At 34.7% G+C, this 14,833-nt stretch overlaps 1 protein-coding gene across 2 annotated transcripts; it reads left to right on the plus strand.

The window, feature by feature from the left end:
• The first annotated feature begins 205 nt into the window (after positions 1-205).
• LOC139692024 (uncharacterized) lies at positions 206-13,181 on the plus strand. 2 transcript variants are annotated; one of them, XM_071590031.1, is made up of 6 exons: positions 206-490; positions 2,609-2,773; positions 4,999-5,055; positions 7,178-7,249; positions 9,495-9,560; positions 11,391-13,181. In XM_071590031.1, exons 1-6 carry the CDS (start codon positions 356-358, stop codon positions 12,483-12,485), a joined length of 1,590 nt encoding a protein of 529 aa, XP_071446132.1. In that variant the 5' UTR covers positions 206-355; the 3' UTR covers positions 12,486-13,181. The 2 variants fall into 2 exon arrangements, with proteins under 2 accessions (XP_071446132.1, XP_071446133.1); XM_071590032.1 differs by lacking the exon at positions 206-490 and adding an exon at positions 1,485-1,573.
• Positions 13,182-14,833: the final 1,652 nt, after the last annotated feature.

Raw genomic sequence — 14,833 nt, forward strand, 5'->3', positions numbered from 1 at the left:
AATGCTTAGGTTAAGCTTTTAAATACCCCGTTAGTCATTATAAGCAGCATTTACATTGATGAAATTAAATGTTGGCTATTTATTGTACCCACCTAATTTGAAGTTTATTTCCAACTCTCAGAAATGGTAACATTGTTCTCCTAAATTTAGGCAAAGTGTGTTTCCTAATGATATTTCAATTGGGATATGTCGATGTTGTTTACGTTTGTGTGTTTGTTTCGAATTGTTGTGATTCAAACTGATAGAATTTTTCCAATGTTTTTCACGCACATTATTTTGGATGACTTTACCAAACCCACGTAAAGCTGTGGTTATCCAGCTTTTGTCGAAAACAGTTGGTCTGTTTTATTGAGAGATGGATTCTTCCAATGAGTTATTATTATGTAGACTCTGTTTACGCAAAGGGCTAACTTTGATAAATATATTAGAAGAAGATATTGAACAATGTTTTATTATGAAGGAAGCACTGGAAGATTTGCTGCATATTAAAGTGAGTACTTAATAAAATCAAAGTTGATCCACTCAAGTTCAAACCTTAATTAATTTTCTATCAACGTGGACAACTTACATTATCTTATTCGTTAGTCTTTTGCGAATTATTCCCTCAGTTCATAACATCTTCAAGGAACACCATAGTGATTGCTCTGTTTTCTCACACGAGAGTTCTATTGTGACAATTTGTTTTCTTTGATTATTAAATATATACTCCTTCACTGTCAGGTATTAATATGCGTAGTGCTCTTTGAAAACATGCATTTTTGCATTCACATATCACAGTAATCAAACCACAAGTACGCAAATCATCATGGGTGATGAATGACTTATTTTGTGATTGATGTTTAGCAATCCATTTTCGGCCATTGAAATCTCTTTCTGATGTATTTTGAACCATTATGATTGGCCGTGTAGTAGAGGGGTTAGTACAGATTTGTAAAAATTCGGTATTTAAAACTCGGTCACATTTTTGCTACTGTTGGAATACATGATGGGATTCAACACATTACTTGAAAGATCAATTACAGAGAAAACTAAAAAGAAAATGTCGATTGATTTTGTGACCTGTGGCGCAAAAGATTCCGTATCATGATACAAGGCGATGTGACATCAATTTTCATAGCTGGCCTTCGCTAATTAGAGAGTTACTTAATTTTCGGAGCCTTAAAAATGTTTCTGACCCTAATTTACGGACACTGATCCTGTTTTTGTAGCTATTGTTTTGGAAGAAATGTAACGAAGTCTTCCGAAATTAAATGATGAGGAGAACCTGTATTTTATGTACTGAAATGCAGTTTTATTTTTGTAATTCGATATGCTGCTTCTTGAATGAGTTTATTGGCATGTTCAGTCTTGATGTATAATTTTTTAACGTATATCACGCTTTGTTGTCGAAATTTGAATTAGTCCCTGTAAAACCGAATAAATAACAGATATTTGTACTTTCCCACTATGATTTTATTAGATTGTGCAATGCGTTTCCATTTTAGTACGTCTTCATCGGCTACATACCTAAGACCTATTTCCAGTGGTTCTCCAGCCTGTTAAGTTTTCGCATATTTCTATTTTAATAGTCGAGGTACTGCTGTCACTCTTCATATTTACAGATAACCATTTCATTTAAAAACTCCCGATAAAGCATATTATTAGGTTCTGTACTTCAACTGTATTCTTGGTCATTCTGTATTCATAGTAAATCCATTCTGCTTTCTTTTATTGTCTCCAAGGGACCGTTGCAAAACAGATAATCCACAAAAAAATTGTCTTTTCTTTTTTCAACGATTTTAATGACCTTATTTCTTCCCAGTCGTGTATGTATAATTTCTCGTCATCCTTACATTACTAGGGTTATAATGCAATCATTATAGGTTATCAGTTTGAGCGATGATTTTATGTAGCAGCAATTTATTTTTATACGATCGGGACACTATCAAAGTTGGAACAGTATAGAGCATTTTAGCAAACATAATTGTGAAAATTATAATTGATCGATATTTTATCATTAAATTGATGTAGATTTTCAATATTTCTCATTTTGAGATTCTGTACATTTCTCTGTGTAGAAAATGTGGTAAAAAGCGTTTTACTAGCAGGTAATGAGTGCACAGCACAATTTAATGTGCTTTACATTGAACCCTACCAAGTTTGAATTCACTCTATTTTCCATTGAATTTAATATGTATCATGAAGCTCAGTTGAACATAGAAGGAACACATTTTCAGTTTTTTTTTTAAGATTTGGTAAATGTAGTGTAAACTCTTAAGAAGAGTATAGATAAGATATGCGCTTTGCAACAGAATAAAAATGTGTCATGTAGTCAAAAGAACGAGTAAGTCACCCTTAATATCCTATTTCCAGCAAAAGACCATGTTACTGTAAGATAGTGAATAACATAATGTTTTCTCACAAGACTTTTTAGCCTGACAATTTACCAATTATTTAAATGCCTCTCACTTTTACATTCTCAAACTTCTAAGTTTGGTGACTATCTGATATTTTCCCCAATTAAAAGATTTTGCTTGTCACTATATCCATGGAATTTTATTTTGTCGTACTTGCTATTTCATTGACAGTATCTATAGGTTAAAACTTCATTTCTAAATAATTTATCAAGGCAAATAAAAGAATAGGCTTACCATGGCTCATCTGCCCAATATGCTGTGCCAAACTGGATGATTTTAGGAATTTCAAGATCCAATGTCGTAAGTCCAATAAAGAATTTGGAATTAAGTGGAGTCATCATGAAGAACGCTTTTCAAATACTCCTTCTCCTGACATGGTAAGTTGGTTGAAAATTGTTATGAATAATTGATGCTGGGTAATTGCCCAAATACCAGTTCAAATTTGGATCATATGCAGCCCCAAGCCCCTCCCCTTCTAGTAGGAGACAGAGATATCATTCTATACCCGTTAAACTATTGTTTACTTGGGAGAAAACCATATTAAGTAATAGTTCAAAGGGTACAGAATTATACCTCTGTCTATCACGGCTATCGTGAAATTGTTTTGTGTACTGGGCTGATTCCACCTAGCAGCCACAAGGGGTAATTTATAATTCCATTTCAGAGACAAACATATCCTTTGGTGCTCAGAGTGACCCAGCTAATTCTTAATTTTCATGTCAACCATTTGATGCCTTATACAGTTACTTTGCCCCAATTGTAGAAGTATGGCTTAGGTTGGCCAAAACATTTGTCCTGTATTAGATAACTGTGATACAGCCTCTATTTAATACCATCCATTTATTGCTGACATTAAATGTTGATAGCTGCAGTTATTTTTTCCCTGCTTCAGTCTAATATATCTGTATCATTAAGTTTTGTATCGATCTAAAAAAATAACTCATGTGTCATGAAATTATTGTGAAGTCAATAAAAAAGCTGAAATATATTGTAACTTGAGTGTAATATTTCATTAATGATAGTGTTTTTTGTTGCGTAAGACTCAGTGTTATGGCATTGATATGCATCCCTCGGTGAGGAATGATAATGGCATCTATGAAAAAAACAGGAAAACTAACAATAGCAATGAAAGCTTTTTAGCAGTTTTAGGCTTAGATTTTATGACTAGTGGTCTCAATAGATGCATCATTTACTATTGAGATTTGTGAAGTGATATGAGAAGAGTGAAAAATGTTGCAATCAGTTAAAACTAGTCATCATAATAAAATATTAGTGGAAAATTGCTGATGTGTCTTTATTACTATGGAGCAATTCCGCCACATCAGCCCTGACACCATTTCAGATATGCCTGTTTCCAGCTGGATTATTTTCCACTTGCGAATTAAACTCTTGAGCAGGGTTCTAAATGTTTGGTGACTTTAAGCTAAGTTTTCTCAAATCCAAGACCGAGGCAGGATCAGACTGGTGCATTGGCTAGTGTACTGTCTTTTCATCCCACGGGTCCACCTCTGAATTCCAGAGCTGCCAGGGTTTTTCAGTGGAGTTGCAATCCTTACTTCATTGAGAACACTTAAAAAGTGGGTGCCCCATCCATTGAATGGGATATTGAATTGTGGACCCCTTGGTGCCTTTTTTTAGGGTAGTAGGATAATGCCAATGCCAGGTGTCTCTACATTCTTATCCTCACTCCCGAAACATCCACTGCGTTACTCCCTATCCCTAATGAAGCAAATGAACTCAGCTGTTCGTCCCTTCCCATAATAACTACTACTACTCAGGCAATTCTATTTTAATTCTCCAAAAAAAGGTAAGGAACATTATCAATTAATTGGATAATGTTCATTGATGTGCTTTTCGTGAAGGGAAATAAGTGTCAGAATGGAAATCATGGTTCCATCATTATTCAGTTCTCCGTGTAGTATTTGTAATGAGCATTATGACTATTGCAAAATAGAATCCATATTTATGCATTGGATTTATTGCATCATGAACTATGATGAAAGAAGACACTTAGCTTTTCCTCATAGAATTTTTTTATTACAACCTAGATTTTGTTACAGCTTAAAATCTTCAGGTTACCTAAAGATATTATGCTGTAATGAAACTAGGTCGTAATAGAAAAAATCTATGTGGAAAAGCAAAGTGTCTTCTTTCATCATGAAGGATATTCACCATGTTACGCCTGAAACTGTCATTTATCATGAACTATACCGTGATTTTCTGAGTGAAAATGTGACTACATACTCAGAGTATTAGTAAAGTAGTAGTTATAATTTGTTTATTCTTTGTACTATTCATTCATCATGTGTTAACAAAATATGATTTGCATTTTCTGTGGATCTATATATGTCAGTGAATAATTTTATAGTTCCACTTGTAATGTTCACTTTTTGTTTTGAACCATAGTGTGACCATGCTTGATATTTCAACTCACTGTAATTTGCATATGTTCTTCCTGGTTCAGGTTGCAACATTCGAGTGTATATGAAACACTCCATCAACTGTGTGATACTATTGTAATCACCGAAATAAAGGTGATGTTGTTAGTAATGGGTAATACTGATTGAACCATCAATTTATACGAATTCTTTCCCTTTTACAGGTTGACATTGTTGATATGAAAATTGAACCTCAAGAAATTCCGGAGTTCAGACCAGAGGTAAGAAACTAAGTCAAAAGGTTGTGGCATGTGTTGAACATGTTGATGTTTTAGAATCGCAGCGTAAGAGCCTTGAAATAATTACTAGACTGAAAAACTTGAAAGCCGGGTTAGTAAGGTTGAGCCTTTTTTCATAATAATGCTTATTAGTGTGATCATATCAGTGAATTTGTGGATTGGTTCTTTCACAATTAAAACATTTAATAAAAATAAATTAAGAAAAGGTTAACTTGTTTTTTATATATACAGCCCATAAGTTGGGAGTAGTCGTGAAGCAGATTTGGGTATCTGGGTGGCACTGAAAAAAATGCATTCATATGCTAGCCTGAAAGAGCAGCAGTGAGTAGAGAGGCATGGCTATTGCGACAAGGTGGTGCCTTAAGTGTTTGTTGATGATGAATAGTTCACTTAAATATATAAGTTGGTATTTGATTGGGCGCAGAGGATTTGTTAGGGTGGGATTTGTTATATGAGGGAAGAAATTGGCTGGACGGACCTGAATTTGTCAGGTCAGTTTTAGCTCTCCTCCCAAAAAAGGGTAAGGCCCTTTTTATGTGAGGACTACAGAATAATAAGTTTGATTTTACATGCAGCTAAGTGGTTCTCAGGATCATCAATAAAAGGATTGATGGGCATATTAATATTTAGGGTATGATCAGTTTGGGTTCAGGAATGTGAGAGGAATGCACAACGCTATTGCAAAAATCAAGTCACTAATAGAGAGCAACATTAAATACAATCAGGATGTGTATGTCTGTTTCATAGATTTCAAAAAGGCATTTGATGGAGTGAATTGGATGGAATTAATAAATATATTGCAGAAAATAGTGTAGATTGGAGGGATCAGAGACTAATTCACAACCTGCACACATCACAGACTTCTCAGGTGCGAGTGGTGAATGGAGAGTTGGGATGCATAGTGTTAGCAATAGGAGTAAGACAGGGGTGTCCATTATCACCTGTGCTGTTCTATGCATAGTATATGGAGGAAATGGTATAAGAGGCATGGGAAGAACTCAAGATAGGAGTGAAAGTTGGTTGAGAATTAATGCAATCAGATTTTCAGGCTTTAGTTCGTCAGTCAGCCAAGGGGTTGAAATCATTGATGAATGCAGTGAAAGGTCAGTGCTTATAAGCTTATGTACAGTAAAGGATAGGTTTGGGATGTGAATAAATGTAAACAAAAGAAAGGTTATGCAATTTTTTAGGAAGAAGAAAGCCAAGTTAAATATTAAAATTGCAGTACATAAGCTAGAGCAGGTGGAATTATATATCTATCTTGGAAGTGTGAATTGGAAATCTCTACTTCTTTTATCAAAATGGTGAAATTAGTAGGGCCATAGAGGGAAGAATTGCGTTAGGCAGAGAAACTTTCACGAGGAAGTGGGAATTGATGACAGGGATAAGAATGTTAAGAAACAGGAGCATGGTTTTGTATGGTGCGGAAACATGGTAATTGAAGAAAGATCATGGGTAGAAATAGGAGGCTTTTGAAATATGGGTGTGGATAACGATTGAAAAGGTGAAATGGACTGAAAGAAAAACCAATGAGGGAGTGCTAGGTGTGGTAGGGGAAGAGAGAGGAATTTGGGAGAAATCAAAAGGAGGCTGGGAAGATGGATACAGAGCATTTCCATCGGTGATAGAAGGTGGAAGGCTGTGATAGAGGGAAGAAGGTTAGGCAAGCAAGGAAGTGGTAAGAATATGAATGGTATGTTAGATAGAATGAAGGGAAGAAGTATACAGGATTGAAGTGTTTATTTTAGTGTCAGATGTCAGATTATGTTTTATTATGTGCAAACAAATGTACTACTGTACCATTATATAGTCTTGTGTTCATCCAAAACCTTAAATGGTAGTGTATGAAAGGATTTTTTTTCCACTAAAAAAATATCCCTTATACCCATCTCTGGGTTTTATACCCTTTGGTGTTGGATGACCTTGCTCAGTGTTTGGTGAATGCTTACCAATAGCTTGAGTAGGTGGCAACTTCCCCACTCATTATTCGGAGGGTAGAAGGAGTTACCTCAGTCCATCACCAAGTTTCTGTTTACTTCAGAAGTGTATTGTGTCTTGAGGAATGAAATGTGCTATTTTGTATCTGAATTTTTGCTCCTTTTAGGTTGTAAATGTGTCTTCCATTCAGCCCGAACAAGAAGAAGACATGGTGACGGATGATGATGTGTCCATTGAGGTATGAATATGTACCAAATGCCTGTATTAAAGATTAGTATTTGATCATTAATGCCTATGTTATTATAACAGAGTTCCTCTTTTGAATGAAGCATTTTCATGTATTTAACATCATTGAATATTATTCTTGTATCACATGTCTAAGTGGTGTTTACTATCGTATTTAGTTATTCATACAGCTCAGGACTACGGTAATAGTTGTCTAGACCTATCAGATAGCAATGCAACAAGTTCAGAATGTAAAAATCATTCGCATTGACTGGGATTCGAACCCATATCCCTCAATATCCGGTCGAGTGCTTTAGCAAGTTAAGCTATCGAGGCGTCCTCTTAAACTCTGAAATTTTGGAGCTTTTAAAGGAACAAGAGGTTGTGACGAAATACCGTGCATACAATGTCACAGCCATTCGTAGTCGTGCGCGACGTGCCACAGTCCACGAGGTTAAAGCCAACTTTAAACACTCAGGCCTTCTTTGGAGATCTATCTTTATTCAGCAACTTTTCTTAAAGTGTTGGCACAATCGGTGAGGGTTTCGTAAAATGTCGCACATCAGCTCCTCCCACACAATTTATGAGTTCTGTATCTTTCCCTGTATATGCCCTGTGCACATTATCATATTCCAAACATATCCACTCTTTGCTTCACAAAGTTTGTATGGTTGAATGCCAAAATGCAACCTCCTTTTTGGAATGTAGACCGTCCAACCTAAACTACCTTTCCAAAGCAATAAACTTTCATCAATAAAAATATCTCCCTCGGGAATGTATTTCCCAGAAAATTTTGTAATACAATGATCAAAGAAAGGGTTTCTTTTGAACAACTTAGGAGATACTGGTCTGGTATCATTTTATGATGCATTATCTTCAAAATATTCACCTCAAGAGGAGAAAAAACTTTTCTCACTCATCATTTCATAAAAAATGGGAGTTTCCAAGAGCCGATTCTAAGTAAAATAACTGCTAACAGTGGGCTTATGTATTATACCCTGCCACAGCATCATCACAAAAACAACTTCATTTCCTCCCCACTGGTGTCAACCCAGTCTTTATCGCAGCTTCTCCCTTTCATTTCCTGTGGCAAAGTTTTTCCATTTATTTTTTGCTGTGCATACAAATTTGTTTGCTGCGCCATGTAGCTACATATATTGTTATCGATGAAATGCTCAAATGATACTGGCAATCGTTCCTACGGACACAAAGAGGATTCCTCCTCTGATGGTGAGCTACTTTCACTAACACTTGCCTCTTCTTCACTAAGCTAATATTGATTTTATTTATAAAATCATCAGGCAGTGCAGGTGCTCTCTCAGCCACTTTATAGATAACTTAAGACTATGGAATAAAAATTTTAAACTATACACCCAACAAAATCCTATGAAAGAAGCAAAAAAAAAATTAATAGTGATCTAAAAGTTATAAGCTTTACACTGACTGAGAGTTTTATGAAAAGTCACACAATCACTTACAGGAAGTTTCCATAACTACATAATAACGGAAAGTGCGATGACAACTGCTGAGAATGAAGAGCACATCCAGGGGTAGATAATTCAAGATAAGGGTATCGCAAGGTAAGGGTACCTAGTAATGGTTAACACACATTTATCTTCTACACGAAGGAACAAAACTCAGAATGATACAGCAAAAAAAACATGATATGCACTACTAGAACATAATTTTTACTCCAAAGAATAAAGGAATTCAAAGAAAATTCAAATGTTCAACATAGATCCGTAACTATCAAAAGAACTGCAAAGGAACACCAAAAAAACATGGTCGTCTACCAAGAATACACACCAAACTAAACCCACTTCCTTAGAAAAGTGACCGAGGGTAAGTGAAAGAAAAAGTATCGTAAGGGGTCCCTTTGTTTTGAAAACACCATATAACTTTCACGAAATTAGAGAATTCCTATGCTAACACTATCAAGTTCAAAACAGTTACACTACATGACAGAAGTGTGCACTCGATAGATCCGAAAGAACTTCATCTATAGGTGCATGCCCCGAGGAGGGAAAAATCCTTTTATGTGGGCACGTCTACAGAAGCTCTCCCCATTTCAGTGTCGTCGCTAGAGTGCACACGAAGACATTCTCTACATTAAAGGGGTTAATGGTGCTCAGCTACAAAACTTTGATCCAAAAATATACAAGTTTCAATATAGATTTCAATTGAGCTCAATAATGTTACAATTATACGTATTTGATCTTTAAAAAAAAAGTTTTTAAACTTAACTTTTGTTCTCGCAGATGGAAGGTATGGCCTGTAGCCCTGAAACTGGAGTAACTGATGCTCAAAATAATGCTGCAACTGAGGTGTGTATTAATTATTACTTTTGAAGGCTTGATCAGATGATTTAAGAGGCATATACCAAGGAATAGAAAATGAGTGGCTTCTTTTTGTATTTATATTAAACCTTTTTATGGTGTATAAAAGTCATCTGATTTGAAACTTTGGCATACTAATCGTACCATTATCAAAATTAATTTTTATCCGAATCATTAATGTTGATTCCCTGTTGAATTATCTATATGTTATTACCAGTATTTTGAGCATGACTTTTTCTATAATTAATTCAACAGTTTCAGAAAAATTAATACTTTGTTATTCCACTTATATTTTTTATTAAACATGACCTGGGTTTCGACTTATAAAGTCATCATCAGGTCATAAAGTCATTATCACACCTGATGATGACTTCATAAGTTGAAACCCAGGTCATGTTTAATAAAAAATATATGTGGAATAACCAAGTATTTATTTTTCTGAAATGAATCGCTTCCACAAAGTGACGCCTGAAACCATTCTGTTCAATTCAAGAGTTCTTAGTACTAAAATACCTATCTTTTCCTCTTTGTTGAGAAGTTCAGGAGCTTTGATGGAATGCTCAAGAGTATGGTAGAAGGGAGGGCATTAGGCAATTTAGGTAGGAGGAGGAAAAGGATGAGCATGTTGGATGGAACAGAGGTAGAATGTATGGGGAATTGAAGAAGAGTTTATTGCCGTGTGAGGTGCCAGATTGTGTTTTGTTAGGCAAGACTTAAAAAATGTAGGCATGTCCAGCATATGTCCATCCAAAGCCTACCTCAAATGGTAGAATACCAAGTAATAATTGTAGACATTGTGTTTTTAATTTTTATTTGCCCCCTCATAATGAAATCTTGCACAGTATATGAAGTGCATGTAAGGTATTATGACAATTTATCAAGAATTCATATACTGTATTGTCATTATTGACAGTACAAAAATTAAAACGCTTGCAAGAACTCAAGCAACTGGCCAAAAAATCATCTACATGTAACCCTTATGTGTAATAATTGTTTAGTGCAGTGTGCATAACTGTTTACAAATTTGATGGACTGAATGAAAAATAATAGCACCATAATTAATACCTAATTATGAGTGAGTTTCAACAACGCTTAATTGACTCTAAAAATAGCCTTTTTTCTCTATTAACTGTAAAAGATGTGGTGGAAGTTCCTTAGAAGCACATTTTTCTTACTAGCATCTGCATTTTTTTAGGTCCTGGTCCCAAAATGAGTAATTAATTATGGTTAATAAATTGTTTACCCATTTTGTAAATTCAGCAAATATAGCATCATTGTTCCCCCGTATAAAATTTTCATGTTACTGGATCAGTATATTTGACCTTGGTAACTCATCATGGTTATGGTTAGGAAAAGAAAGTTAGCCTCAGAAGCCACACTTAGTTAAAGAAGATGATGCATCACACAGTACCACATGAGTTTAATTATATTGTCGTATTATCCAATGTTATTTTGCTTCTACATGTTTCCATATACATTTGTAGTTACGCTTTAACCTTTTTCATTTAAAATTCTTGTTTTATGTTTTTCAACATAATTATAGCAAAGTTTCCTGGAAATTGAATTTTTAGCTACCCCAGTTTTTTTCATTTAGTTTTATTTTGGCACCTGATGTATAGTGTATCACTGTGTTATATGCTTTAGACTACATGTAGAGATTGAGATATTTAAAAAATATTAATCTTATTGGAGCCCCCCCATCATTTATTAGGCTGATGATGGTTCTTATTTTTTAAGCTAATATGTTTATTTATGTCCTCGCATGTATTCATGGAATGAAGCTGAGGCTTACATAGTTTTTGATTATTTTTAATCTAGGGTAATGTTGCAGATTTTTGGAGAGGGACAGAAGCAGCCCTTGAAATCAAAATTCCTAAATACCTGAGAAATATACTGAAAGTGAATGGGTGCGACAATGGATTATCCATGGCTGAATTTGATGCTTCCACTCAAGTGCCAGTTCTGGAGAAATTTGTCCGAGAGGATATGTCTCATGTCATTCCTTTAGACTGTTTCAAGGAGGACTATTATGGGGTATTTGAGAGATGTCCTGAACGTTTTAGGATTGTGGATGGGCATGTGAACATTTTGATGCGAATGGCAGAGTACTGGAAGGAAATTCGGAATCGTCCCACAGTACTTCAAAAGAGAAATAATTGTCAATTCTCCAATGATGTTAGTATCAATCCACAGTCCGTGGGAACCCAGGTCAAGACAGATTGTGATAAGGAAAGAGCTAAAACTACATCTCTGTATGATGTAAATAGTTTAACGGAGGCTTATGAAACTGTTCCAAGAGAAAATATTTGCTCGATCTCTGTTGGGGCAGAGAGTAACCTTGAGGAACCTATGGAGAATACATTGGACATTGAAAAAGACAAAACAAATGTTGATACAGGGCTGTACCATCTGAAGAAAGAGAAAGATCATATTATAAAAATGATTAAGGAAATTTTAAAGGAAAAAATGGTGGAACACCATGAGGACTTGAAAAGCAATATAAATGATTTTCAAAAGTCTAATGTTAAAACCAAGTTTCGACTCATGGCAGACGTACAGTGCTTTCTGTGTTCAGTGTCAATAAGGACTTACAAATCAGGTAATGAATTTAATATGTCAAAGTGGGTGGTTTCAAACTATATTCGTCACGTTGTTGAGCAGCACTTTAAAGGAAGCAAAAAGACTAGAAGAAAGAGTGTATCGCCAACTGAAACAAATACAACTAGTGCATTCAACAAAAGTACACAGGATACCCAGAATTTGACTCTTATTGGGGAGAATCTCTTGGGTAACCCAGACTTGGAAGACTATTGCGAAGAAGATAACCAAATTGAAGGTGGTTTACTTTATGATGAAACACCATCAAAAAAGAAAAGGGCCCAATACAAATTGGGTGTAGATTGTGAAGTTTAGGATCCAAATTCAGTGACAGCAGTGGCCTGTGTTGAACTGACCAACTCAATGCTTGATGAAGTTTTCCCGAGGCTTCCACCAGCTCATCTACCCTGAGGATGAGCATGAGTTGAGTATTGAAACGTCGGCCAATATGGAACCCCTAACTTGGTGGGAGACCCAAGAAAACTTCATCAAGCAAATATGCCGGGAAAGCACCAGATCTTACTTGACCAACTCAATGTTAATAAGAAACAACCCTAATCATTACATTAATTTGAATCATTGTAATTAGTTAATGTTTCATTTAAATCACAAGATGGATAGGAAATGTGAGTTTACTCTATAGAGTATTTTCTAGTTTTCCAGTAATTTTATGTGCTATTGAAGAGTAAGAGTAACTGTAGAGTTGTATGGAAACTGCTTTACTAAAAAATCCTGTATATGAATGAGAAGGAACCAAAATTCCTGTTAGCATGTCACTGATATTTGTTGAAGTTACTACAAAAAACTGTGACCATCAACTATTATGAATCATTTTGACCATGTATGACATGACATTTCTTATTACTTTGGATATTGTATTGATTCAGGTAAAAAAACTCTTGTAACTTGTGACCATTCAATTGAAAAAATTCTTTTAATACATTGTCATTACAAATAAATTAAAAAATGAAATCCCTAGGTATGCAGATTTTTCTTCCTTTTTACATTATGCATTCTACTTTAGTTTACATTTTTATGCATTGCTGCTATGTATGATCATTTTGATAATAATAAAGATTGTGGATTTTTATTATCTTTTAAATATCCCTGTACCCAGTTCTAGCATATGTATGAATAATAATATTAATGTTTATTGATTACTCAAAGACAAGTTTGTAACAATTATGGAACACGTCACATTAACCGCTCATATTCTTTGCAAACATCACAGTGTGGATATTATAGCCAGAACATATCTCAAAATAAAATTATAAGTAAGTGTGTAGAGATTAAGAACAAAAACAGGAGTATGTATTTATTAAAAAAAATATTTCAATGTGTCATCCCACTCTCTGATTCAAAAGGAGATCTTAAGATATGAATGTAAACCCTCGAAAGCTAGATGGGACACTCTTTCAGTGTGGCCATACATTTAAAAACTTACATAAGTTTATCGCTTATGGAACAGGGTTATAGATTTTATATAATTTATTAATACCTCTTTGTTGCATAATGTTTGACCCCCTCCTTAACAGAGGTGTCAAAATACAAACATTTGAACTTAAAAAGATGGATGGGACAATTTTTCCCCATGGTAAAGAGAGGAGAAGAATAGCCATTTGAATGGTATTAAGGATGGTAGAAAGGGTTGAGAATGAGTTATTGTAATTTTTGGTGTGAGGTTTAGGATTTTTGTCATGTTAGTCAGGGTTTAGGAGTATACTTATGTGTGGTGCTTGAGTCCATCAAAAACATATCCTGAGGCAGCAAATTACTGCTAATCATAATAAAGTTTCCAGGTAATCACAATTCATTCAGATTTATATCTCCTTTATTTATAGACTCAACTTAGTGACTCTTTTGATAGGGCTTATTCCTATCCCTTCCCCTTAATGCCCTAGCTTGCTGTAACATCATTCATCCTAACTTGGGAGAAGTTTGCATTCATATCATTTTATAAAATGGCTTCAAGGCATGCGCTGATAATAGAGGGTATTTGATCAAATCTTCATTAGTTTTATTCTGGAATATGTGGTGCAAAAGCTGAAGTGAATCAAAGGTTTTGTCTTGCAAATACAAGTGATTCTTCTTCTCCAGGACAAATGAGAGAAGTAGCGTTGAAAACACTACACCAACAGGATAATTGGTCATTGAAGAAATATTAATTTGAGGAATTTCTTTGAATTTGAAGCTACTTGGCCTAAAAGTCTGAGCCTGAATTACCTCAGGTCCAAAAACTGGGATCTTTGACTGTATAAAAAAGTGATGTCCCCACCAGAAAATTCTGATGTAGTCAACCTGATTAGAGTGACTAAAAAGTTATGTTTGTTCCGACTTCTGAGGTTTGGTGGTAAATTTTTATGACAATACACAATTCTGAGGCAATACTGTTAACCAAATGGCTTTCTTAAACTTAAAAAACACAAAAGGTTATTAGATGGATCTGATATTAAAAGTTGAAGAAGGCACTGCCAGGTATATGCAAAAAAGGAAAGGGAATAGTATGAATAAAGACTAGAAATTATCTTCAAGCATTTCATTTGAAAAGAGAAAAATGTTTTTCAAATTAGTTTTAACAGAAGGTACTTTTACCTAAATGAAAATCATTAATAACATTTTGTTCACATTTTATTATTAAAGTACACATCAAATAATTATTTTTC

The sequence above is a fragment of the Hetaerina americana genome, unplaced genomic scaffold (assembly GCF_022747635.1).
Source record: "Hetaerina americana unplaced genomic scaffold, ioHetAmer1.1.p SCAF_4, whole genome shotgun sequence".
Taxonomy (NCBI): Eukaryota; Metazoa; Arthropoda; class Insecta; order Odonata; family Calopterygidae; genus Hetaerina; species Hetaerina americana.

Bases quoted from the DNA above. Each gene is read 5' to 3' on its own strand.
- LOC139692024 (XM_071590031.1), top strand. From the start codon at position 356: ATGGATTCTTCCAATGAGTTATTATTATGTAGACTCTGTTTACGCAAA. The intron at 5,056-7,177 runs GTAAGAAACTAA...TGCTCCTTTTAG, and splicing joins TTCCGGAGTTCAGACCAGAG to GTTGTAAATGTGTCTTCCAT. The intron at 9,561-11,390 runs GTGTGTATTAAT...TTTTTAATCTAG, and splicing joins AAAATAATGCTGCAACTGAG to GGTAATGTTGCAGATTTTTG.